The sequence below is a fragment of the Protomyctophum parallelum genome (genome assembly GCF_964188405.1).
Source record: "Protomyctophum parallelum genome assembly, chromosome: 21".
NCBI lineage: Eukaryota > Metazoa > Chordata > Actinopteri > Myctophiformes > Myctophidae > Protomyctophum > Protomyctophum parallelum.
This window is the reverse complement of record NC_139713.1, coordinates 27,290,004-27,312,558: the sequence shown is the minus strand read 5'-3', so window position 1 is coordinate 27,312,558 and position 22,555 is coordinate 27,290,004. Positions and strand designations below refer to the sequence as shown.

General features: G+C 45.2%; 5 protein-coding genes across 6 annotated transcripts in view; 3 read left to right on the top strand and 2 right to left on the bottom strand.

Moving 5' to 3' along the window:
* Positions 1 to 7,172, top strand: part of LOC310879319 (neurogenic locus notch homolog protein 1-like) — a 43,196-nt gene extending 36,024 nt beyond the window's left edge. Inside the window, exons 27-35 of the mRNA XM_083793904.1 lie at positions 412 to 849; positions 1,134 to 1,279; positions 1,682 to 1,895; positions 2,266 to 2,347; positions 2,458 to 2,620; positions 2,923 to 3,221; positions 3,895 to 4,042; positions 4,155 to 4,252; positions 4,626 to 7,172. Coding sequence (XP_083650030.1) covers positions 412 to 849; positions 1,134 to 1,279; positions 1,682 to 1,895; positions 2,266 to 2,347; positions 2,458 to 2,620; positions 2,923 to 3,221; positions 3,895 to 4,042; positions 4,155 to 4,252; positions 4,626 to 5,843 — 2,806 coding nt within the window. The 3' untranslated portion in view covers positions 5,844 to 7,172. The remainder of the gene's footprint in view (positions 1 to 411; positions 850 to 1,133; positions 1,280 to 1,681; positions 1,896 to 2,265; positions 2,348 to 2,457; positions 2,621 to 2,922; positions 3,222 to 3,894; positions 4,043 to 4,154; positions 4,253 to 4,625) is intronic.
* A 1,495-nt stretch (positions 7,173 to 8,667) lies between these two features.
* LOC310878922 (ribosome assembly protein METTL17, mitochondrial-like) lies at positions 8,668 to 9,419 on the bottom strand (the record flags this gene model as incomplete). Its single annotated transcript, XM_083793338.1, is given in 4 exon segments — positions 8,668 to 8,916; positions 8,918 to 9,139; positions 9,143 to 9,145; positions 9,147 to 9,419. Coding segments are annotated over 4 exon segments (747 nt in total).
* Positions 9,420 to 10,278: 859 nt separating this feature from the next.
* LOC310879127 (large ribosomal subunit protein uL30-like) lies at positions 10,279 to 11,250 on the bottom strand. The gene has a single exon (XM_083793567.1). It carries the CDS (start codon positions 11,220 to 11,222, stop codon positions 10,476 to 10,478), a length of 747 nt encoding a protein of 248 aa, XP_083649693.1. The 5' UTR covers positions 11,223 to 11,250; the 3' UTR covers positions 10,279 to 10,475.
* Positions 11,251 to 11,550: 300 nt separating this feature from the next.
* On the top strand, positions 11,551 to 12,063 carry LOC310879174 (cytochrome c oxidase subunit 4 isoform 1, mitochondrial-like; the record flags this gene model as incomplete). The annotated part of the gene is made up of 1 exon (XM_083793625.1): positions 11,551 to 12,063. One exon carries the CDS (start codon positions 11,551 to 11,553, stop codon positions 12,061 to 12,063), a length of 513 nt encoding a protein of 170 aa, XP_083649751.1.
* A 2,842-nt stretch (positions 12,064 to 14,905) lies between these two features.
* sec16a (SEC16 homolog A, endoplasmic reticulum export factor) overlaps positions 14,906 to 22,555 on the top strand; it is a 33,171-nt gene continuing 25,521 nt past the window's right edge. For both annotated transcript variants that reach the window (XM_083794226.1, XM_083794225.1), the window contains exons 1-4: positions 14,906 to 14,961; positions 17,475 to 21,336; positions 22,146 to 22,303; positions 22,441 to 22,535. In XM_083794226.1, the coding sequence (XP_083650352.1) occupies positions 17,551 to 21,336; positions 22,146 to 22,303; positions 22,441 to 22,535 (4,039 nt within the window). In that variant the 5' untranslated portion in view covers positions 14,906 to 14,961; positions 17,475 to 17,550. The remainder of the gene's footprint in view (positions 14,962 to 17,474; positions 21,337 to 22,145; positions 22,304 to 22,440; positions 22,536 to 22,555) is intronic.

Genomic DNA, 22,555 nt, shown 5'->3' with positions numbered 1-22,555 from the left:
TTCCAAAGTTCACAGGAGTGCTCAGTTTCAAACAAAATGCTGCAAATCATGAACACATCGCGTGATTTCCGTGAAATTGTGCACCCACATTCCCACTAGGCCGAGGACGAAATGCCACATGAACAATTTCAACTCAGCCTCAAGGTGGCGCTATAACTGGCCGAAAAATGTTTTTACCTCTAACTGCACGGATCTGTGGATAACCTGGTGGAGACCTGTGCCCGGAAGGGCACTTTTTCTAGTTGTATTTGTTACTGCTACAAATGTTGAAACCAAAGAATTTTACAAATGTGTTCTGTTGTATTCTAGTATATTAGATCTTGAATGATGAAAACTAACCAAACATAAAGCAAAAGAAAACCAACCTGAGCGTTTATCAGGTCTCTTTAATGTTTTTATGTTTATCCACAGCCCACTGTATGACCAGTACTGTAAGGACCACTACGCTGATGGACACTGTGACCAGGGCTGTAACAACGCAGAGTGCGAGTGGGACGGCCTCGACTGCGCCAACAACATGCCGGAGAAGCTGGCGGACGGACACCTGGTCCTGGTGGTCCACATCCCCCCGGAGCAGCTCCGGAACGGCTCTGCGTCCTTCCTCCGAGAGCTCAGCAGCGTGCTCCACACCAACGTGGTGTTCCGCCGAGACGCCAACGGGGAGCCCATGATTTTCCCCTACTATGGGAGTGAACAGGAGCTGGCCAAGCACAACGTGAAGCGCTCCACCGAGGGCTGGCCCGAGTGGGCAGCGACGCCATCTAGCGTTTTGGGTCAGATGAAGGACAGCATGTCTTCCATGATCGCTCCACGGAAACGGAGGGAGTTGGACCCCATGCAGGTTAAGGGGTAGGTGCCACTGTTAACTCCGCTCAACTAAATAACTCAATAACCTTATATTGTGATATTTCGAACCTATTTTATGGACATATCATTATAGGCAGAAATAGATTATAGAAACATTTTAATGGCAGATTTACACGTGCACAAGAGCTTGTACTTTGGCTATTTCCTGAATAGCCAAAGTATAAAATGGGGCATAAGTGGCTGTAACCATGTCCAAGTGAAATTGGACATCAAGCTGTAGCGAGAAGACTTTGATAATAACCAGTGTTTATGTTTTTATTTGACAGCTCGGTGGTCTACCTGGAGATTGACAACCGTCAGTGTTACCAACAGTCCACCGAGTGTTTCCAGAGTGCCACGGACGTGGCTGCGTTCCTCGGAGCTCTGGCCTCCAGTGGAAACCTCAACGTCCCCTACATCGAAGCTGTCACCAGTAAGTCACCTCATTCCTACTCTTACTTATGAACACATTAAAGGCAAAAAGCCCCCAACAAATACCTTAAAAAAAGTATATATTTTTTAATATACCGGTATTCAAAGATATTGCAGATTTGCATCTTCACAATTTTTGAATAGCCAAAGTATAGCTTAAATCTAAAATGACACAGCTGCAATTCTACAAATGCCATCTAAATCAGTAGTTGTCACAATTATTTGGGAAATCAGTGTTTCTACACCAGCCCTGAACAGCTTTTTCATCGGTTATGGAGAACTTTTCCAAAAAAGTAAATATCTGAAGTTGTTATCCCTTGTCTGCCCTAACATCAAATATTTGACTTGTGACATATAGTGTGCTTCAATGCAACCCATTCTGACACACTCTGCTCTTCTCCAGGTGTCCGGCCTCCTACGACCTCTCATGAGCTCTATCCAATGTACGTGGTGTTCCTCGGTCTGGCTGCCTTAGGGTTCATTTGTCTCGGTGTCCTTGTCAACCGCAAGCGGCGCCGGGAGCAGGGCCAGCTCTGGTTCCCCGAGGGATTCAAAGTGTCTGAACCCAGCAAGAAGAAACGCAGAGAACCTGTGGGAGAGGATTCTGTCGGACTGAAGTAAGCACTAAACACTTTGGTTTGACTAGTGGTGAAAGTTGTGGATTACATGCGCTTAACGGGTACCTCTCTCATCGTAATGGTTTCCATTATGTTCATTAGTTCAGTGGTTAGACGGGGGGGGGGTTCCAGCAAAATGAGAAACAGACACTTGTCGGCTATTCAAAAATATCTGGTCTATTTTCGAACAATTGTGGAAAATTAGTGAATAATTTTAAATACATTTTCAGAAGGGGGCTGCGACCAAATGCATATCGTTTGGTGGTTACCAAAAATGTGTGAGGACCACCGCCATAGATGATTGTGAATGTCGTTGTTGTATGACTTACCTGCACATGTGTCTGAGCTACCTATCTTCTATCGTCACCAGGCCTATGAAAACTGATATTAACCTGATGGACGACAATCAAAATGAGTGGGGTGACGAAGATCCAGATTCTAGGCGCTTTAGGGTAAGATTTTACACTATAGATTCCTACTGCTTAAATACATACAGTGATTTACCGGGGCCGTTGATCCTCTCATTTCTTGTACTGACACGAGATTTGTTGGACCTTTTCAGTTCGAGGAGCAGGCTATGTTGGACCTGAGGGACCACAAGGACCACAGGAAATGGACTCAGCAGCATCTGGATGCAGCAGACCTTCGCATAGCGTCCATCGCGCCCACCCCGCCTCAGGGAGAGATCGAAAACGACTGCATGGATGTGAATGTCAGAGGACCTGGTGAGTACACCACCTCTCCTCCATTATTTCCAAAATATTTTTTTTGGTGGGGGGGGGGGGATAATGAGAAATGGGTACGCCAGAGTGATTAATGTAATACTTTCATGGCTGTATCATCAAACCAAATACTGTAACTATATTCCTTGCTTCCTTGTCACTGTAGTAGATTTTATGAAGCAACGCTAATGAACAAATCCCACTTGTAGCATAGATATTTATGAATTACGTCTACATTGTTTGCGTTTTCCACAATGTCCACATATTTCCTAACATCCTTTCTTTCCTTTTATTTTGTTTTTAAGATGGTTTCACTCCCCTGATGATCGCCTCCTGCAGCGGCGGAGGTCTGGAGACGGGCAACAGCGAGGAAGAGGAGGACCCCTCGGCGGAAATCATCTCGGACTTCATCTACCAGGGAGCCAACCTCCACAACCAGACGGACCGCACGGGCGAGACCGCCCTGCACCTGGCCGCCCGCTACGCGCGCTCCGACGCCGCCAAGCGCCTGCTGGAGTCCAGTGCCGACGCCAACGTCCAGGACAACATGGGCCGCACGCCGCTGCACGCCGCCGTGGCTGCAGACGCGCAGGGAGTGTTCCAGGTAAACTCATTTTATCAACCAGGCCAAGAAACATACTTGTGTTAACTGGAAGCTTAAAATGAAAACGTACGTTCTACAAAATGCCTTCTAAATCGGTAAACTACAACAGTTTTCAGAAAATCGTATTTTTCTCTATATCGGTGCTTCAAACCTTTTCATATCAAGGACCCCCACAATTATATGTATTTGGCCGCGGGAACCCATCTCAGAATATTTTATTTCATGGAGCTTGTACATCTGCTAGGGCCAAAATATTAAATAATGCTTTTTAGCTCAAAATCTAAAATTACATTGATGCTTTCCCAGTTTTAATGGGATAATGCGATAAATAGGTCTATATATTCTGAGAGCAATCGTATCAATAGTGTTTGTTCAGTAACAGGTGTCACCCCGTCTCTCCAGTACACAGAAAATATATTTTCAGGTGGAGATATCCGAGATAATCTTATCCAATCTGGAACGAGAATTCATAAAGGATAACCTTACAGGATAAACAAGTGAAACTGGGAGTGATGCAATTTCAAATTGATCTGGGTTCTCTCTTCTGATTGGATAAGAAAAACTAAATCTATCTCAGAACTACAATAACTGAAAAACCTACTCGAGTACACTAATTTGTGATATTACTAGTACATTTTTGAGCCTGTTAAACCAACCATTTGTGATCTGACAGATTTTGATCCGGAACCGTGCCACCGACCTTGATGCCCGCATGCATGATGGGACGACGCCACTGATTCTAGCCGCCCGATTGGCTGTCGAAGGCATGGAGGAGGAGCTGCTCAACTGTCATGCTGATGCTAATGCCGTTGACGACTCTGGTAGGCTGGAGTTCTGGCTCACTTCCACATGTCTTATTTATCAGTCCACGAAAATACCTCAAACACTGTTTTGTGTATATTCACCTGTATGTTGTACATCTTTCTTCCTCAGGTAAATCTGCACTTCACTGGGCAGCAGCTGTAAACAACGTGGAGGCTGCTGTGGTGTTGTTGAAGAATGGCGCTAACAAAGACATGCAAAACAACAAGGTGAGGATAGCTTACGGTAACATTATTTTCAAAACGCCAAACCCTTCATTAATTGTTTGTCCCATACAAACCAATCAGCAATGATTGGTTGAATGGTTAGGTAATGGTGAGCATGAACAGGAAAACCGCTGACAACTATTATTTTAATTGTGGCAAAAACCGGGAGTGAATGTTGAAATCCAGGGACATATTGGTGTTTTAAGGATATTTGTTGGGACCCAGGATAAACAGCTTGAAACTGGGACAAACCCAGCCAAACGGGGATATCAGGTCACCGTAGCATAGCTGCCACATTACTGACCATATGCCACAAGCATCCGCTTCGACTCACAGCAGTTTCTGGTGTATTAATCACTTGGCTGTTGTTTTTTAGGAGGAGACGCCACTCTTCTTGGCCGCCCGGGAAGGCAGCTTTGAGACGGCGAAGGTCCTGCTAGAGCACTTTGCCAACCGTGAGATTACGGACCATCTGGACCGGCTGCCCAGAGACACCGCCCAAGAGCGCATGCACCACGACATCGTCCGCCTGCTGGACGAATACAACCTAGTGAGGAGTCCTGGGCTCCACAGCGCTGCCATGAGCGCCCAGAGCCTGTCCCCTCCTCTGTGCTCACCCAACGGCTACCTCAGCAACCTCAAGCCCGCTCTCTCCATCAAGAAGGTCCGCGGAAAAGGAGGGAAGGACGGAGGCAAAGAGATCAGGGTGAAGAAGAAGAAGTCTCTGGATGGAAAGGGGAATCTGTTGGACACCTCGGGCGTTCTGTCTCCCGTCGACTCTCTGGAGTCTCCCCATGGATACATGTCTGATGTGGCTTCCCCTCCCATGACGTCGCCTTTCCAGCAGTCTCCTCCCATGTCTCTCAATCATTTGCAGGGCAATGGAGACTCCCATATGAGCCAGATGAGTATGGGCAAAGGTATGTCTTTCGATCACAACCCACCCCGTCTCTCCCACCTACCGGTGTCCAGCCCGGGCAGCCAGGGCCAGTGTGACTGGATATCCAGGCTGCACGCAGGTCTCGGACAGCACGGAACCTTCACCCAGGGCCCGAACATGAGCCACAACATGATGGGCCCTCTCCACGGAGTCCCCACTGCCACGCTGTCCCAGATCATGGGCTACCAGGGCCTGCAGACCAGTCACCTGGGCACGTCTCCACATCTGATCCAGCAACAGGCTCACAGCAGGCAGCTCCAGCACCAGAGCTCCAACTCTACCACCGCCGGACAGCAGCAGTCCCTGAACCAGAGTTACCTCAGCATGGAGCTGAGTGGCTCTGACATGCAGCAAAATGGCTCCGGCCACCCCATGTCCATTCATACCATCATGCCCCAAGAGACTCAGATCCTTGGCACCCAGTTCCTCACCCCGCCTTCCCAACATAGTTACTCGGGACCCATGGACAGCAACACCCCCAATCATCAGCTACAGATTCCTGACCACCCTTTTCTAACTCCCTCCCCCGGCTCCCCGGACCAGTGGTCTAGCTCGTCCCCACATTCCAATATGTCCGATTGGTCAGAAGGGATTTCCAGTCCTCCCACTAGCATCCATTCTCAGATGAATCTCATCCCGGAGCAGTTTAAGTAAAGACATACAGAGGAAATGGGAGCAGTTTAAGTAAAGACATACAGAGGAAATGGGAGCAGTTTAAGTAAAGACATACAGAGGAAATGGAAGAACTATAATGAAAAGGAATATATGAAAAACTGACTTTATAAAATGGACAAGAGCGGTGAGCGGCAAACCTGACTGAAGATTTTCCAGTTTATCATTGTTTTTTTTACTAACGAAAAGAAAAATGTTTTAGTAATTTTGTATTTATTTATGTACCATTTTATTGACATGGAATTTTAAGAAAGATGCTTTTATATTTATGTTATTTTTTTATTTTTGGTTGTATGGGGAGATTAGTAATTGACGGGAGTGCATATCATAAAGAGGCTCCAAGATGTGTAAACACTGGCTATTTATTGTTGTCTTGTGTTTCTAATATTGACTGGATGTTTTGGGATGCACCAATCATCACAAGTTTTAAATGGGGATTGCATTGTCTGTATTATTGTTTTGTACATTTTGTTCAACTTTTATATTTTTTAGTTTGTTATGAAAGGTTTCAGTATTAATTGATTAGCGTTTACTTTTAACATTTATCTTCTTGATTGAAGCCGGTCTGTTATTGAACAACACTGAGTCTTATCACTGTGTCTTTTAGAGGATAATGGCATTCCCCAAATGTCTTTTTAAAAATGTTGCTTGCTACACCTCTTATGCATAAGCATAACCTATGCTCCGTGACTCGTCATATGCAGCGAAAATAGCAGATCTACAATGCCATGCTCAAGTTGTAGATCTGCTATTTTCACACTTTATTCGCTTGACGTAATTGGGCAAAAAGGTAACAGGGTTCAGGTTTTTTACACACGGGATGTGGGACCAGATTTCACAATCAGTTATTTTTATTTTATCAACCACACAACACATTGTACAATGTCCCCTCATTATTTAAGAGTCAACAGAAAGCATGCTAAATTATAACTTCAAGATATCAAGTATTATATTGCGGACCTTTTCAAAAGATGTTAAAATGTTACATACTGTATGACACAGTTTACATTAGTGCCAGTGTATTTTTTCCTAAGACAAATGATGTCTTTTGAAGATTTCCTATTCAAGTATTCTCCAAGTGGAGGTGTGTGCATGTCTGAGGAAGAAATAGCGAAATTCTCCTTGGCTTTTCAATGACATCTCCTGTACTGTGCGATAAGTGTAGTAGGTTCTATGATGTCTAAAAGTGATGTTTTATAAACTAAACAGAGATGATGAAAATGTTCGATAAAAGATGCAATTCAAATTTGATATTGATGCAAAGTTGTATTTTGCTAAATGATTTGTAATACGTCCTCTTGATTAAATAAAGGTTACTGTTACAATTTATTAAATGACTGGTTTGTTCATTAATAATAATAATAATAAACTTTATTTATATAGCACCTTTCATACATAAATGTAGCTCAAAGTGCTTTACAGGGCAGAAAAGATAATAAAAACAAAACAAAACAGCATTAAAACAGGCATGCAGTTAAAATACAATAGCGCAGTGTCAAATCAGGAGAAGGCAGTGGTACAAAGATAAGAACAGATAAACAAGAAGCAAAAAGCTGCTTCCCCGTATTTTTTAGTTGCCATTTTTTTAGGCAAAGCGAGCAGGCCAGCAGTTTGGGACATATTTAGGCAGGCAGTCATGTAGGTAGGAAGGTGCGAGACCATTGAGAGCTTTATAGACAAGTAAAATAATTTTCAAATCAATCCTAAAAACAACCGGAAGCCAGTGCAGTGATGCCAAAACTGGGGTAATATGTTCTCTCATCTTAGTTCTAGTTAAAACTCTAGCTGCTGCATTTTGGACAAGTTGTAGTCTGTCAGTTGTTTTCTTAGGCAGTCCTGAAAAGAGTGCATTGCAGTAGTCAAGCCGAGAAAAAACAAAGGCGTGGATTAGCGTTTTAGCATCGTCCAAGGACAAATAGGCTCTGATTCGTGCAATATTTCTAAGGTGAAAAAAGGCAATCTTGGTAACATGATTAATGTGTGAATTAAAATTCAATTCAGAATCAATAATAACCCCCAGGTTCTTTACTGTACTGTTACTTTCTACAGTCAGTTTGCCAAGTCTGCTTATTGATTCTTTCTGCTCGCTAGAACCGATTATGAGAACTTCTGTCTTATCCTCATTTAGCTTGAGAAAGTTCTCACTCATCCAACATTTGATGCTACACAGACAGGTCAACAGTGGGTCTAAAGCACAGGGATCATCTGGGGCCACAGAGAGATATAGTTGGGTATCATCAGCATAGAAATGAAAATTGACTCCGTGAAGGACCGTGATTGGTAATGAGTTCGCCCAATGGCAGTATGTACAAGGAGAAAAGCAGAGGACCAAGAATCGAGCCCTGTGGAATACCAGAACTGATGTCGTGTTTGTCTGAGTCAAACTTGGCTAGATTGACAAAGTAACTTCTGTTTGATTATTAGTGAGTCATAGCCTAAGATTTAGACTCTCGTAGATGTATTTATAGATTGAAAATGTCAGAATTGATAAATACATATACGAGAGTCTCAATCTTGGGCTAAGTGAGTCAATGATGTGACTCTAATTTCTTCTTGTGTCCATATGGTTTTGTTACATTCAGTGGTGGACAAAGTACTCAACCGCAATACTTGAGTCAATACTTGAACCCAAAATCTTGCACTTGCAAGTGGGAATAATTATGTTTTCAGTGCCATTTATAAAGCCTTGCATTGACTTTAAGATCACTCTGAATCACTCCGTAAGTCCTCCTCATTCTGAATGGTCAGCAGATGATCTCCCCAATCACTGCTCCGGGCACAACGGTATACATCTCTGCCGTGTCTCCTAGCAGTGACTACCCGGTGCCAGCTTGGGACATTTCTGTTCATGAGGACATGGGGCAAACACTGAAGCTGTTCTGGTGTCATTCTCTTGTATCTTTAGTAGAAATTCTCTGGCCTCCATAAGTATTTGATGGCCATCTTTAGTCCCATTCTCAACTAGGACCAGATATGAGCTGGTCTTTCTCCACAGTGTGAACAGTGTTTCCTCTCGCTCCCTCTGACCAGGCAGCTCTGACAAGGAAAAGCCCCCCCAACACCACGTCAAACTGCACCTTCGGTGAGACAGGGAGGAACTGTCGGAAATAGACGTGCTTGATGTGAGGTTCAGCTGATTCATTGTCACCTTTCAGAAGTCGCTCTGCCAGGGCGTTCATTGGTCCAGAACTATCCACACAGATCATCTCCTTCAGACTGTCCCCCCAGAATGAGTGTGCTGCCCAGACAGAGGTTCCCAACCCTGAGCCAAAGGCCCCTCATTCTCTCCAGGAGAGAATGAGGGGCAAACAACGGATCTCTTTTCTTTATCTCATTGAGAGCTCTTCTCAATGCAGCATAGCCTCCTGCCAGCCGAGCAGCCATGTATGTCACACCCAGCTCTTCATCATACTCCATTGGGGTCCAGTGATGTGTTGTTCTTTTGAGTTCTGACATCACTTTCTTCCTGATCCGGGTCTCCAGCATGTGATCATCTACATCCTCTCCTCCTTTTTCTTTTGCCTTCTCCTGTTCTCCTTCCCTCCTACTGTCAAACATGTTGCAGGCCTGTCTGACTGACATCTCACAGTGGATGTCGTCCCACCACAAGCCTACAGACTAGATTGAGTTTCTATGTATATGCATATTTACCTTACTGCACATTTATTTTTAAATTTTTATTTTCTATAATTTTTTATCCCATGATTTTGTAATCAATTTTTTCACCCGGTGCCAATTTGCCTAAACTGTAATCCTGGGAGTTTCCCGGGTATGACGTAGCACGTGGAAGGAATACGTTATTCCAACCAGTTTGCATGTGAAATTGCCACTGTTACACAATAGGTGTTTGTTTGTTTGTTTTTTGTTTGTTTTTTAGTTTATAGATTTCTTTAATACAAATTCCCCAATAATTCCAGAACATTGTTCTTCCAGATAGGAATGCCAACAGTATTTACATCAATCTTGATTGAACACAATAGCAAATCAATTCCCATTGGTTCAATAGAGCTTTGGTGTCACATCACACCATAGGCGCGTTCGGAAATACCACACCGGTGCACACTCGTCTATTAGTTTGCATTGCAGTGCGCTATTTCCAATCGCGCCCCATGTAGCAGGTTTATTAGATTAATCTTGCTGTATGTTGTAACCACTGATGCATCCCTCTGACAAACTGAGAAATACTGCACATACACATAGTACCAACAGGCTACACTAGCTTACTCTTAATGGTACTTTATTATAATTTGCAAACAAAAGCTAGTTAAAGATTATCCAAAAAAAATAAACAATGGCTTCCAACATGGTCCAATGTAGGTGCTATACATGGTTTTCTTTTTAAAACCATGAAGAATTGAAAATGCACCATTTAAAAATGGCATGTGAAAAGCAACGGACCCCATAATTATTAGAAAATGGTCTGGTCCTGAAATCGCATGAGTTTATTTGCAACTCTGAAAAAAGGGTAGAACGGTAGAACAGGCATATGGGATAACCCTAAATTGCAAAAGTACACCTTGGAGCAAAACTCGTGAGCCAAAGTCTCAAAGGCTGGTCAACTTTTGAATGAAGCATCCTTGAGGTTTAAAGCGTCCATCTCGCCGGTGATCCACCTCAGTTCAGCAGCCTGATGATGGAGTTGATATCTGAACTGCGGAATCCTGGGTTTCCCAGATCTTTCAGGATGCCGGCTTTGTCCTTAGTGGCATGACGGGCAACTGACAACTTGAATGGCAACACGAAACTGTTGGCAACCTGGAAGTTTTTCCCCACAGAGTAAATCTCATGGATCAGGTCCTCCAGGCAGATGATGCCGTGTTTGCCCACGTGTTCTTCAATGAGGGCATTATCAGTGAGAGGAATTGGTCGCTGGTTACCAGGGATCTTGGCGCGCCCCCTCTTCAGGACCAGTTCACGGACTGACTTCAGATTGGGAAAACCCCACGCCACATAAGGTTCGATAACCTTCATCATTGCCATGGAGTTCTTGTTGATTTTGACGAAAGCGCCACTAAAGATTTTCCTCACCCTCAACACCTGTGCCACCTTCAACACTCTTGGACTGATACCCTTGATGTCTCTGATACGAACAACGAAGCCCAGCTTGTTCTTAGAAGGCACTGGGGGAGCAGGTCTGCATTTCAACCTCTTGAGGCGACTTTCGTCACGCCATGTTCGATGGCTGTCTTTCAAGAAGGACTCCAGGCGCTTGAATTTCAAAGGTTTGCCTTTTGAATCCCTTTTCTTATTTTGTAGTGCAAGCTTCGCCTCAGTGGCTTTGATGGCTTGGTACTTTTTTCTTCTTTTCAGGAGATTTTCGGGAACCAATTTTATTACCCGTTTATCTTCAGATTCTGCCATCGTGAATGGGACTCTCGCTAAAGCATGCGCCGTCCGAATAATAATAACTTTAACATACCTTTCAAGACTCTACAACAACTCTTTCTATGTTGCCATGGCTGCCTTTATGCCTGTATTCCTTCTGAATATAATTCAAGACATTTCTGACTTCATGTCCATACTTCATGTCCATACTCCATATTTGGCCATCTCTGACCTGGAATTCCATATTGGGCATAGCTGACTCATCGTGATGACAAATGTGTCACTGTCAGAGAGGTTATAAGCTACTGCTGTCCCAGTGAAAGATAATTTATGCACGAGTTTGAGAGTCAAGCAAAGCAAAAGAATGTTGGCCATCAGAGCACTTCAAGTTATTAGACACCGTGCCATCTCCACATCCCTCTGTGTACATGGGGGACATGGTGGTCTTACTAAAATAGAAGACTACACTCTCCCAGCCTACTTTGACAGACGGGAAAACCCCCTCCCTGACATTTGCTATGTTCAGGAACTGAGTCCAGAGCAGCGGTCCTTGAAGGAGAAAGAGAAAGGGTCATGGGCAAAACTCTCTAATGAGGAGAAAATTGCATTGTACCGCATCAGCTTCAAGCAAAGCTTTGCTGAAATGAACCAAGGATCCGGAGAGTGGAAGACAGTGATTGGAGGTATGCTGTTCCTGATGGGCCTGGGTGGTCTGGTTGTGTTATGGCAGAGAAAGTTTGTGTATGGGCCTGTCCCTCACACCTTTGAGGCAGAATATAAAGAAAAGGAGCTGCAGAGAATGCTGGACATGAGGATCAACCCAATCGAGGGCATCTCGGCCAAGTGGGACTATGAGAACAAGCAATGGAAGAAATAAATTGTCCTTCCCTTTCTAGATTAGGGCCCACTTGAAAATTTGGAAAGTGTTTGCGGTCCACCCATCTGACCACTTTTACATGGCTGATTATATGTTAAGCGGTCAGATGGGAGGACCTCAGTGGATGTTTATCAGTGTTTTCTCAAACTGTGGGTCGGGAATGATTTTGTGCTTTTGTGATTTCTTACTCAACAATAAACAAACCTATATATATACTGTATATATATAGGTTTGTTTATTGTTGAGTAAGAAATCACAAAAGCACAAAATCATTCCCGACCCACAGTTTGAGAAAACACTGATAAACATCCACACATATACTTATACTGTATATGTGTATATAATATACACATATACAGTATAAGTATAATACAGCCAACGGCTGTTACAGTGTCTTTAAAGTGGCTTTGTTGAAGACCTTTTTAATAACTCTAAAATAAATAAAACACATCCGTGTGAAGTGAGGGGCGCTCTTATCATTATACATCATAATACATCATCTCATTCCGGCCAATTTGAGTTTGCGTCCGACTCCTCACCTTCATATTCAATGTTTGTGTTTACACAATGTTTGTGTTTAGGCAAACAATCTAAGCTGGCCATTCATTGTCAATGGCATTTAATGTTTGTGTTAGGACAATGATGTAAAACTGGCTGGCCATTCATTATCAATGGCATTTAATGTTTGTGTTAGGACAATGTTTGTGTTTACTTACACACACCCTCAAAGCTGGACATAGATGGGGCTAGTGCCCCTCAAAGATCACACTTGTGTGAAGTGAGCACATTTTGTGCTAAACGGACGGACAGACAGACATACGTACAAAGCTGTGCATAGGAGCAGTTAGTGGCGCTCAAAAATAAGACAATTTCTGTGTCAAAAGTAATCAACAAAACAAATTATACTATAGTATAAGTCAAACATTGGCCAAAGAGACAGATTAGCCGGGGAGCCACAAGCCCAAAAACTTTAAGGATTAACCTGTGATGTCATGCCGTACCTTTTGTTTGTGTTTTCTCTATTCACTTGGTCATTAAGGTCCACAGAACGAGAGTCATGCTCTGCCGAAAACATTGCGAAAAAAGTTATGGGCATTTTTGTATACCACACCATAGACTACCAATATAAGGCAAAATTTCCCAAATTTCATCATGCTTTAACTTAAGTAGCATGTGACAATTGTGATGAGGTCAGCACATTTGGGCACATTTTGGCAAGTGGCTATGGCCGAATTTAGACCGTGCAAAACTAATGCTTGGAATGGATTCAGAATCATGAAAACCCCCTAGTTTGACACAATTGTCACATGCTACTTAAAGCATGTTGAAATTTGGGAAATGTTGCGCCTTATAGGCCTATTGGTTTTCTATGGTGTGGTATACAAAAATGTCCATAACTTTTTTTCGCGATGTTTCCGGCAGAGCAGGCCTCTCATTCTGTGGACCTTAATGAACAAATTAATAGAAAAAACACTAATAAAAAGTACGGCATGACATCACAGGTCCTGTCCAATTTTGGGCCTGTGGCTCCCCGCCCCGGCTAGTAATATTGAAAATGGGAAAAAAAGTAATTGTAACAAATAATTCCAAGTAAAGTTCTTGTCAGGGTGGGGGGCTCACCAGTCAGTGGGGTACATGGACTCCCAGGGGTCATTGAGGGTGTTCCAGAGGCAGAGGGTATCCCTAGCTAAATGAAGAACTTCGGCAATTCGGAAACAGACAATCTAGTAGGCTAGATCTCTGTTGATCTGCTAGTTTGAAAACATTAAAAAACACTTTTATAACCTAAATAAATATTTCACAACACAAATCTTTCATGCAAGTCCCTGGCACAAAATCTTTTTAGATGGGGTCGGCAGGCCAAATAGCCTACATAATCATTTTAGGGGTCCTTGACATGAAAATGTTTGAGGACCACCTCAACTTGATTATTTTCCAGATTAGCATATAGTTACCCGTCAAGTTGGCACTACAACCTCAACATTACAGACTCTTCATCAAATGGATCTCCATATATGGAGCACTGACATCATCATCAGCTGAATCTCCATAAGAGATAGAGCTGCCTACACATCACGTATTGGGTCATCACATGGATCAGAGCCATGGGGATGGGGAAATGCCAATGCTCTGTCATGAGGGGGCCGGGTGGCTGAAAAAGCACCCATGCAACAACAAGAAAATTAAGACAATAGGCCTACTGAAATACAAACAACTGAGAAATCTGGCTTTGCCAATTCGAATGTTAACACTATAGATCACTATCAAGCTGATTCAAGCACACCGACCTCAACCCATACGAGCCACGGTATCCCATACCCAGATACTTTTGTACGTCTCCTACACTCCAAGGTATCTTGGTATCCTGGTTTAAGTCAACCGCAGTAAACGGACACCACTGTGTCCTTAATCCTAGGCTTTGAATAACAGTCATTTTGTGTAGTAGTGTAGTCACTCAGAGTAGAGTTATAATAAGGTGTGTAGACTGTCTTGACACAAAATTGGGGATTAAAAGTAGAGCAATATTACGTTTTTAAATTGAAACTTAAACTGTGTTAAAGTCGCGGTGTTAATTCATATCCATAAAATGCAAAGATCAACAAAAACACACAAAAAAAGCCTAAAACCTTGACTGTCTTGAGTGTCTTCTCTTCTGGCTTGTGGCTAAGGGGCGTAATGTAGTATGAGAGTTTTGCGGCGAGATCAAAGCGTGTCGCCACTCTTACTAGATTACTCTGGACCTGAGTCACCTACTCGATGACGCAACAGTTGTTTGGTGCTGTGACGTCGTTGGTACACGTAGCCTAGCCGGATGTGACGTCACTTGTACACGTAGCCTAGCAGGATGTGTTCATTGAAGATGGTGACAGATCAGCTTCACTGTCCTGCTGCACACTTGTAAGAATCTATTATTTATACCTTAATTAAAAATACGTTTTGTCTTACATTAGAGAACGAGAAATAGAAATCCCCATCCACGAACACAACTAGTAAGCAGTGTGCTGTAGCGTGTTTGGAATGGCTTAAAAAGATATGTGTCATTTTAGTTAGCATTAGCCAGATGTCAATGCTAAGTGAGCTAACGTTAGCCGATCGATTATTAGTCAGGTGGTATAGAAACCTGTTAAACGTTAACGAGCACTCGATCGATGCGCTTTCTTGACAGTATTGGACGTGCACAACAAACACACAACCAGTTGACATTTGGTGGTCTAAATGTTATTTGATCAACATTTGCTTCTTTTTAAAAGCGGCGTTTTGCTGACTGGCCAAGTGTCCGGCATGCTAATAATACGTTCATGACATGGTTTTTTAGGCTTATGTTCGTCGCTAGACCCGGTCTGTCAATCGACAACAAATGACGTATTTTATCATCTGGGGGGAAAGCGTGTCGACGCTTTTCTCTGTTGAAAATAATGTCATGTTGTCGCGGAGATGGTACTGGTACTTCTAATTCTGACGTTTAAATTAGCCTTTAATTCCGCTTCCATGACCGTTAGACAGACCATATACATTAGTTATTTATGGTGTGAGTGGAGATGCTGTGCTATTGATTGATTGATTTTATTTGATAACAATGTATACAAGTAAAATACACACGATATGTTGCCGGGTATGTACTTATTCTCAATGTGTCCTCGTTAAAGCTAGGCTGGTGTCAAACACAAGTTTGTAATCTGTCAAATGCTGGATGAATCATAACAACCATCTTTAATCTTTAACACACATGCTATTTGATTTGGCGTTGCCTTGAATCAAGACGGTCATAAATAATAATATGACAGTCTTGTTCTTGTATCAAGGCTAGCTTTAGCTGATCTGTTAATATGTTTAACCCTCTGCTAAGGAGCTTTCATCATGATGTGGTGCATGCATGTGCATCATATATCTGTTTAACACAGTAAGATTCCCACTATTAATTTAACTATGGCCACATTTGTTTTGAACACCCAGACAGAGTTACAATTGATCATTGATGAATGTTTTAGTCCACTGCTTAAAACAGCTGGGAGAAGAAATGTCTGTAGTCCTGTCAAGATGAACCGGAGTTACCAGACACTGTTGTGTCAGTGTGTCCAGTTGCTGTCCCAATTCCAAAGTTCATGTTGGCCGCAATTTGCAACACTAGATTGTTTTATATTGGGTATATTACTCTATATTCTATATATAGAGTTGCAATACCCTCCATTAACAGCCCATTGTTCCAAATTGAATTTCCGATCTGCTTTTATTAAACGACATTGCAGCTGGAGGGCAAGCTTGAATTATTCTCTTTCAATCGGTGACTTCGACGAGCACTTCCAAACTCCCACACTTCAAAAAATAATCACCTGCATGAATTGTCTTGACAGAAAGTAGCTCATAACATGTCTACAGTGGTTTTATGAACCAAGCGCTTTGCAGATTGAAAGAGGATAATTCAAGCTTGCCCTACAGCGGCGTTGTTGGTGAGTTTAACGTCGTTTAATATATGCAGATCGGACATTTCAATTTGATCAATGGGCTGTCAATGGAGGGTATTGCAACTCTAGATTCATCCCATTATAAAAAAAACATCTAGTGTTGCAAATTGTGGCTAAGTTCATGTATATACTGTAATAATTATATTAGCATCCAGGATCCCATTCTATCTCCAGCAGATTGATAGGTCTCGCCTCTGCTAAAGACTATCTACTGCTGGCACTGTGATCACCTGTCTGTCACTTTGTTTTCAGTTGTTTCTGGAACATCAATCACTACTCTTGTAAAGATTGTCCTCTTGATACAATAGCAATTGGAATTGGAAAAGGTTTTGACAGAATACATTGATAGGTCTGGTTTTACAATGGCACAAATAACTTTTGTTTAACCTTGGGGCTAAGCAGAGTTTTTGTTTTATATATTTGAAATCAAGTTTGTGATCTTTTTATTTTAAGAGATGTTTCCACTGAACTCTTCTATTAGTAGGCTATTTCTCATTATTTGTCTACATTGTCACATTACATTAGTAATATCGGAAGCCCGATATATTAGCGGTTTTAATTGCAGTTTAAGTATGTTGACATTTTGACAATGTTGTCCGTCCGAACAATGGTGCATTGATGTTGCCACGTTGTACACTCAGTTAAATAGGTACACAAACTTAACACAAATAAAGGTGTGGTGAAGTCTAAACTAAAGCCTATTAGCATTTCTGGCTGACTTTTACAATCCACTGATTCCACTCTATTGTCTGTTCTTTATTTCCCCCTCTTTCTCTGTCTCTTACACATGCACAGACGTACACACACACACACACACACACACACACACACACACACACACACACACACACACACGCTTGCTCACTCACTCTGCCTCTCTCTCAGCTGTTCCTATATCTCACAATTGTTTAAACAGTAGGATTGCTTACTTTTGCTCTCTGTCTACAGCTACATCTAAGTTCACCTTCAGTGGCATCACCAGAGTGGCTTGGTCCTTGGACCTGGACCTGTCTAATCTACAGCCATGCAGCCTCCACCTCGGACTGGACCCCCTGGAGCCTCCGGCCCCCCTCCTCCCGGAGGAGGCCCCAATGCCTTCCGTAGGACGAGACCTCACAAACATACAGCAGCAGCGGCTACTGCCATGATGGGTCCTCCACCACCTGCCCAGCCCATGACTGACCCCTTTGCTTATGTCAGACAACCTCCTCCACCGATGGCTGCGGGTGGTCCCCCACCGCCATCCAATAGTAACCCTTCACCCATGCAAGGTCCACCCAATAGTATGTACTCTGGGGCAGGCCCAGGGCTTCCTCCGCAATCACAAACACTGGAGGGTGCACAGGCCCCCCCTTTTGGTCTGCCTCCATCTTCAACCCCAGGGGTGAATCTTTTTACCCCTCACAGTACTACAATGTCCCCTGTCCTTTTCCCAGGACAGCTACAAGGCGCTACCGGATATCCTCCTCCTAATGCAGAACAGGGCTATTTTAATTCGACAGGGCAGGCACCGTCGGTGACCAGTCGGTCTCCTCCCATGGCCACAGCTCCCACGCCTGTTCAGGTACCATTCGGCCAGGACCCCCGAGGAGAACCTTCGTCTCAACCCATGCTCTTCCAGCCGGTGCCTCCGAACGCTTCCTCTGCTCCGTGGGCACCTGATCATGGAAGCCGCCCTCCGTCTGTTCAGAACTACTTTCAGCCTACTAGTGACCCCCCGCCACAGCCTTTTAATATTCACCCCCCGCTACAGACGTACCCTCCTCCACACACGCCCTCACCACACCACAATACCACCACACCGTCACACACTGGCCATCCACCAGCCATGGCACCTTTCCCCCCTCAGAACCCCGAAAGGCCCCCCAGCCGTCAATGGTCTGATCAAAATACACCCCCCCAGCAGCATAATTCCCACTTCCAGACTCAGAGTTATTTCAGTCAGAGTTCAGGCCCGCAGGACTCCTGGTTCAGCCAACCCCCACCGGACCCAGGCTACCATCACATGGGAGCTGGACCTGGCTCTAGTCCTGCCCATTTTGATTTAGCTGGATCTCAGCACGTAGCCACCGCTGGTCCCGCCCCACCTCCCCCCACGGCCCCATACTCCCAGGATTCTGGTACTCTCTCCATGTTCTTCAAAGGCAATGATGTTGAGAATGAGGAAACGTTGGTTGGAGAGGGAAGCAAAGCTGTAAATGGTATTCAGGGATCCTTCCAGCTTCACGGCCACCCCCAATCGCAAGCCCAACCACCTCTACTGGCCCACCCACAGCCACATGTCCACAGCCACCCACAACCACCCCCACAGGCCTATAGTCAGCCACCTTCACAGGTCCAGCCACAGGCCTATAGTCACCCCCAGCCACCTTCACAGGTCCAGCCACAGGCCTATAGTCACCCCCAGTCACCTTCACAGGCCCAACCACAGCCACAGGCCTATAGCCACCCCCAAACACCCCCACAGGCCTTTAGCCACTCCCAATCACCTCCACAAACCCAACCACCTCCACAGGTCCACAGGCACCCCCAGCCACCTCCACAGGCCCACAGCCACCCCCAGCCACCTCCACAGGCCCACAGTGGCTACACAGACACTCACAATGATTACCATGGGGCTCCCCTGTCGGGTCATCCACCCATACCTTACATGAACGATGGTAATTATGCAACAGCAAACAGCCAGAATGCCCCTGAGCCCCAGTTTGACCATGTTGAGAACCTAGAGTGTGTGCCCAACCTGGAGGTGTTGCCTGGCGGGTCACACAATATCCCCGCTGTTGCCCCAGCACATGGAGTTGACCGATATGAGGCAGGGCCTAATCTGGAGACCCCAGACTCTACCCCCAGACCAATGAGATCTGCCAGTGTGTCATCGAGCTATAGCAATGTGAGCCACAGTAGTGGAACTGGATCACGACGGCACCCGGGTGTAGTGGGCACCTTCATCCAGCAGGAAAGCCCTCGTCTTTCTGATGACCCAAACTACTCTGCTGCCGCCGGGGGATACTTTGAGCAGATTGACACTTCTCCAGCTGCGGGTGGTGTGGGAACTCGTCAGAGCTCCCAGGAGCGGACATACCACAGCCAGACACCGACACCGAGTCCTCCCAAACCGACTGGTATCTTTCAGGCCAGTGCTAACAGTTCTTTTGAGCCTGTACGCTCACATGGTGTTGGGGTGCGTCCGGCCGAGGTTGACAGGGCAAGAGTGGTAGCAGAGGGTAGTGCAGATTCTACACCTGGCAACCTGGAACAGCCCCCCGATAACCTTGAAAATATCCATGGCCCAGGACAGCCCATACCTGCTGCGACTGGAAGTGGGGCGCCTCCGCTGACGCACCCTGTCGTTCATTATCACTCCCGGCCTTCGTCCCGTGCTTACGGAGCCAGTCGCCCCTGCGAGAGCCCTGCCACTACCCTTTGGGCTCAGCACGACCCGTCTAGCTTAGGAGCCAGCGTCCTCCTAGCCCCGGCTGCTCCCCCTGTCCTTGCCCCTGTCCTCGCCCCTGTCCGAGAGCCCAGTGCTGAGGTCATCCAGCCACCGGAGGATGTACCCCTGGTCCTCCATCCCCCACAGAGACCCCAGTCAACATCCCAGCACCACTCGGAGAACCTGGAGAACCCGCCGATGCCGAGTGACGGGGAAATGTGCGACTCTCAAGGCAACCTGGGCTATGCATCCCTGCTGGTGTCCGAGTCACTCCACCAACCTGTTCTGATTGCTCCGCCAGTGTCCAATTACAGCGTGATTCCGCCAAGCAGCTTTGCTCAACTAGCTGGTCAAAGTACACATGGGGAGACTACTTCACCTGTGAGACCACCCTCACTGGGTGGCATTTCCCAGTCGGGGCTGCCACCAGTTGCTTCTAATCAGAACCCATTATTTATCCCTGGGCCATTAAGCTTCGGTTCATCTGCCTCTAGTCAGAGTCCAGTAAACCTGGTTCGAGAAAACACAGAAGGGGTTAAATCAGAAATCACGTTTCCTCTGCCACTGTCTCAGCCAGCACGTCCCCCTTTGTCTAGGGGCCAGTCAACAGGTGGAGACAGCTACTCTGCCCTACCCGTCAATTCACAGGCTCCCCCTACAACTGCTGCCACCTCCAATCATAGTCAACCATCAAATTATGAACTGCTTGATTTCTCTATGCACCAACCACAGAACCAAAACCAAGCCTCTGGCCATCCGTCCTCTCTTCAGGGGTCACCACAGACTAGTAATGCACCTGGATTTTACCTGCAGGTCACCAAAGATGCTCAGCAAGGGGTGAGACCTGAGGGGGAATCCCCTAACGTTCGCCAGACCACAGCCTCTTCTTCGATCCCACAGGCACCTGAACCCGCCGCGCACACCCCCCCATCAGCTCCAAACACCCAGCAGCTTCCAGCGGATCCCCCCAGGTTGCCAGAATCTCAATCAATGCAGGAGCCTGCAATGCACGGACAAGGTCATGTTCCTCCTCCTCCACTGCCAGCCAGTGGAGACCCTCCTCCTCCCAATCCTGGCCAGTACCCTCCAACACAAGGGTCTGCTGTAGGGAATCACTCAACCGCTGCTTACCCTCCTGGGCCTTGGGGCCCGGTGCCTCCTGGGGCCGTCCAGCCAGCTCCTCCAGAACCCCCTCGGCCACCCTCCTCCGTGGGCAGTCAACAGGGGTATGGCCCAGCTCCGCCAGCACCAGGGCAGATGTATGGAGGCTACTATGGAGGGGCCTACGGAGAATACCCGGACAACAGAGCCCCCTACCCTCCTGGCCAGTTCCAACCTCCACCTGGAGGGGACCCTAGGGCACAGCAATATTATCCTGTATGTGAACACTATTCTTCTCCATTTATTTACAGTATATATCTCTGCTCTCGGGAAGAAACCACCTAACTCCAAAATGTTCATTTTTCAGGAAATGAAGAAAAACATATATTAAAAAGAAAAGCAATACTACATCATCAAAGTTAGTGATGTGACTTTATATATTGTCAATTACTTGCATGAGAGGTGGTGTGGAGTTAGCTGCTTTAGCAGATAGTTTGAGGGTCCAATGGAGTTAGATTGTTTTCTCCAAAGCGCTTTTTACTACTTTTCATTGGTCAATATATATATATATAATATTCTTTGTAGGTGGTTTCCTTCCGACAGCAACGATATGTACTGTACACATATTCACATAATAACAATCACTAGCTGATACCTGCTGTATGATGATTAGGGATGGAGCTCGTTAATTTGTATTGATGAAGATCACCTTATCGAGCAGGCTTATCGAGCCGGGTCCTTATCGAGCTCTGAACCACTAAATGCTACCGATGAGCAGGTTGGTGCCTTGCATGGTTTCCGCCGCCATTGGTGTATGAATGAATGGGTGAATGCAATGCACGATTTATGTAAAGAACCATTTACACAGGCTTCCGTTTCAGACTGAAAAAACATTGCACCCACCCGACTTAAAAATATTGGATATTTACCAAAATTGTATCCTGGGTCAGGATACAATTTTGGTAAATATTTTTAATCCCATGATTTTTCATCATTGATGATGCAGGTGGATATTACAATGTGTGCACATTTTCTTGGCTGGTAATTTGTTCATAGCGACATTTGGCAAATGTGTTGTTCTTCAGGATGAGCCCTATAGGAGGCCACCCACAGATCCTTGGTACGGCAGATACCCAGAAGGACCCAACCCGGCCTACAGAGACCCAAACTACCCATACAGAGAGCCCCAGGCGGAGAGGCCCAGCTCCAGGACCAGTCAGCATTCAGACAGACCCTCATCCAGGTCAGTATCTGTATGACCATGTCACTTTGATGTCCCTATCAATATTCATTGTTTATCGGAAAAATGTAATGCAGGAAGTGTACTCTTAACAAAGGCGTTTGAGAACTAAGCTAGCTTTTGTTTATTTTCGTCCATAGGCAAGGCTATCCTCCCGATGACTACAACAGACCTAACCGAAGTGCCTATGATGAATATTATGCAGATTATTACAAGAAACAATATGAACAATATGGTGAGAGCTGCTTCAGCATT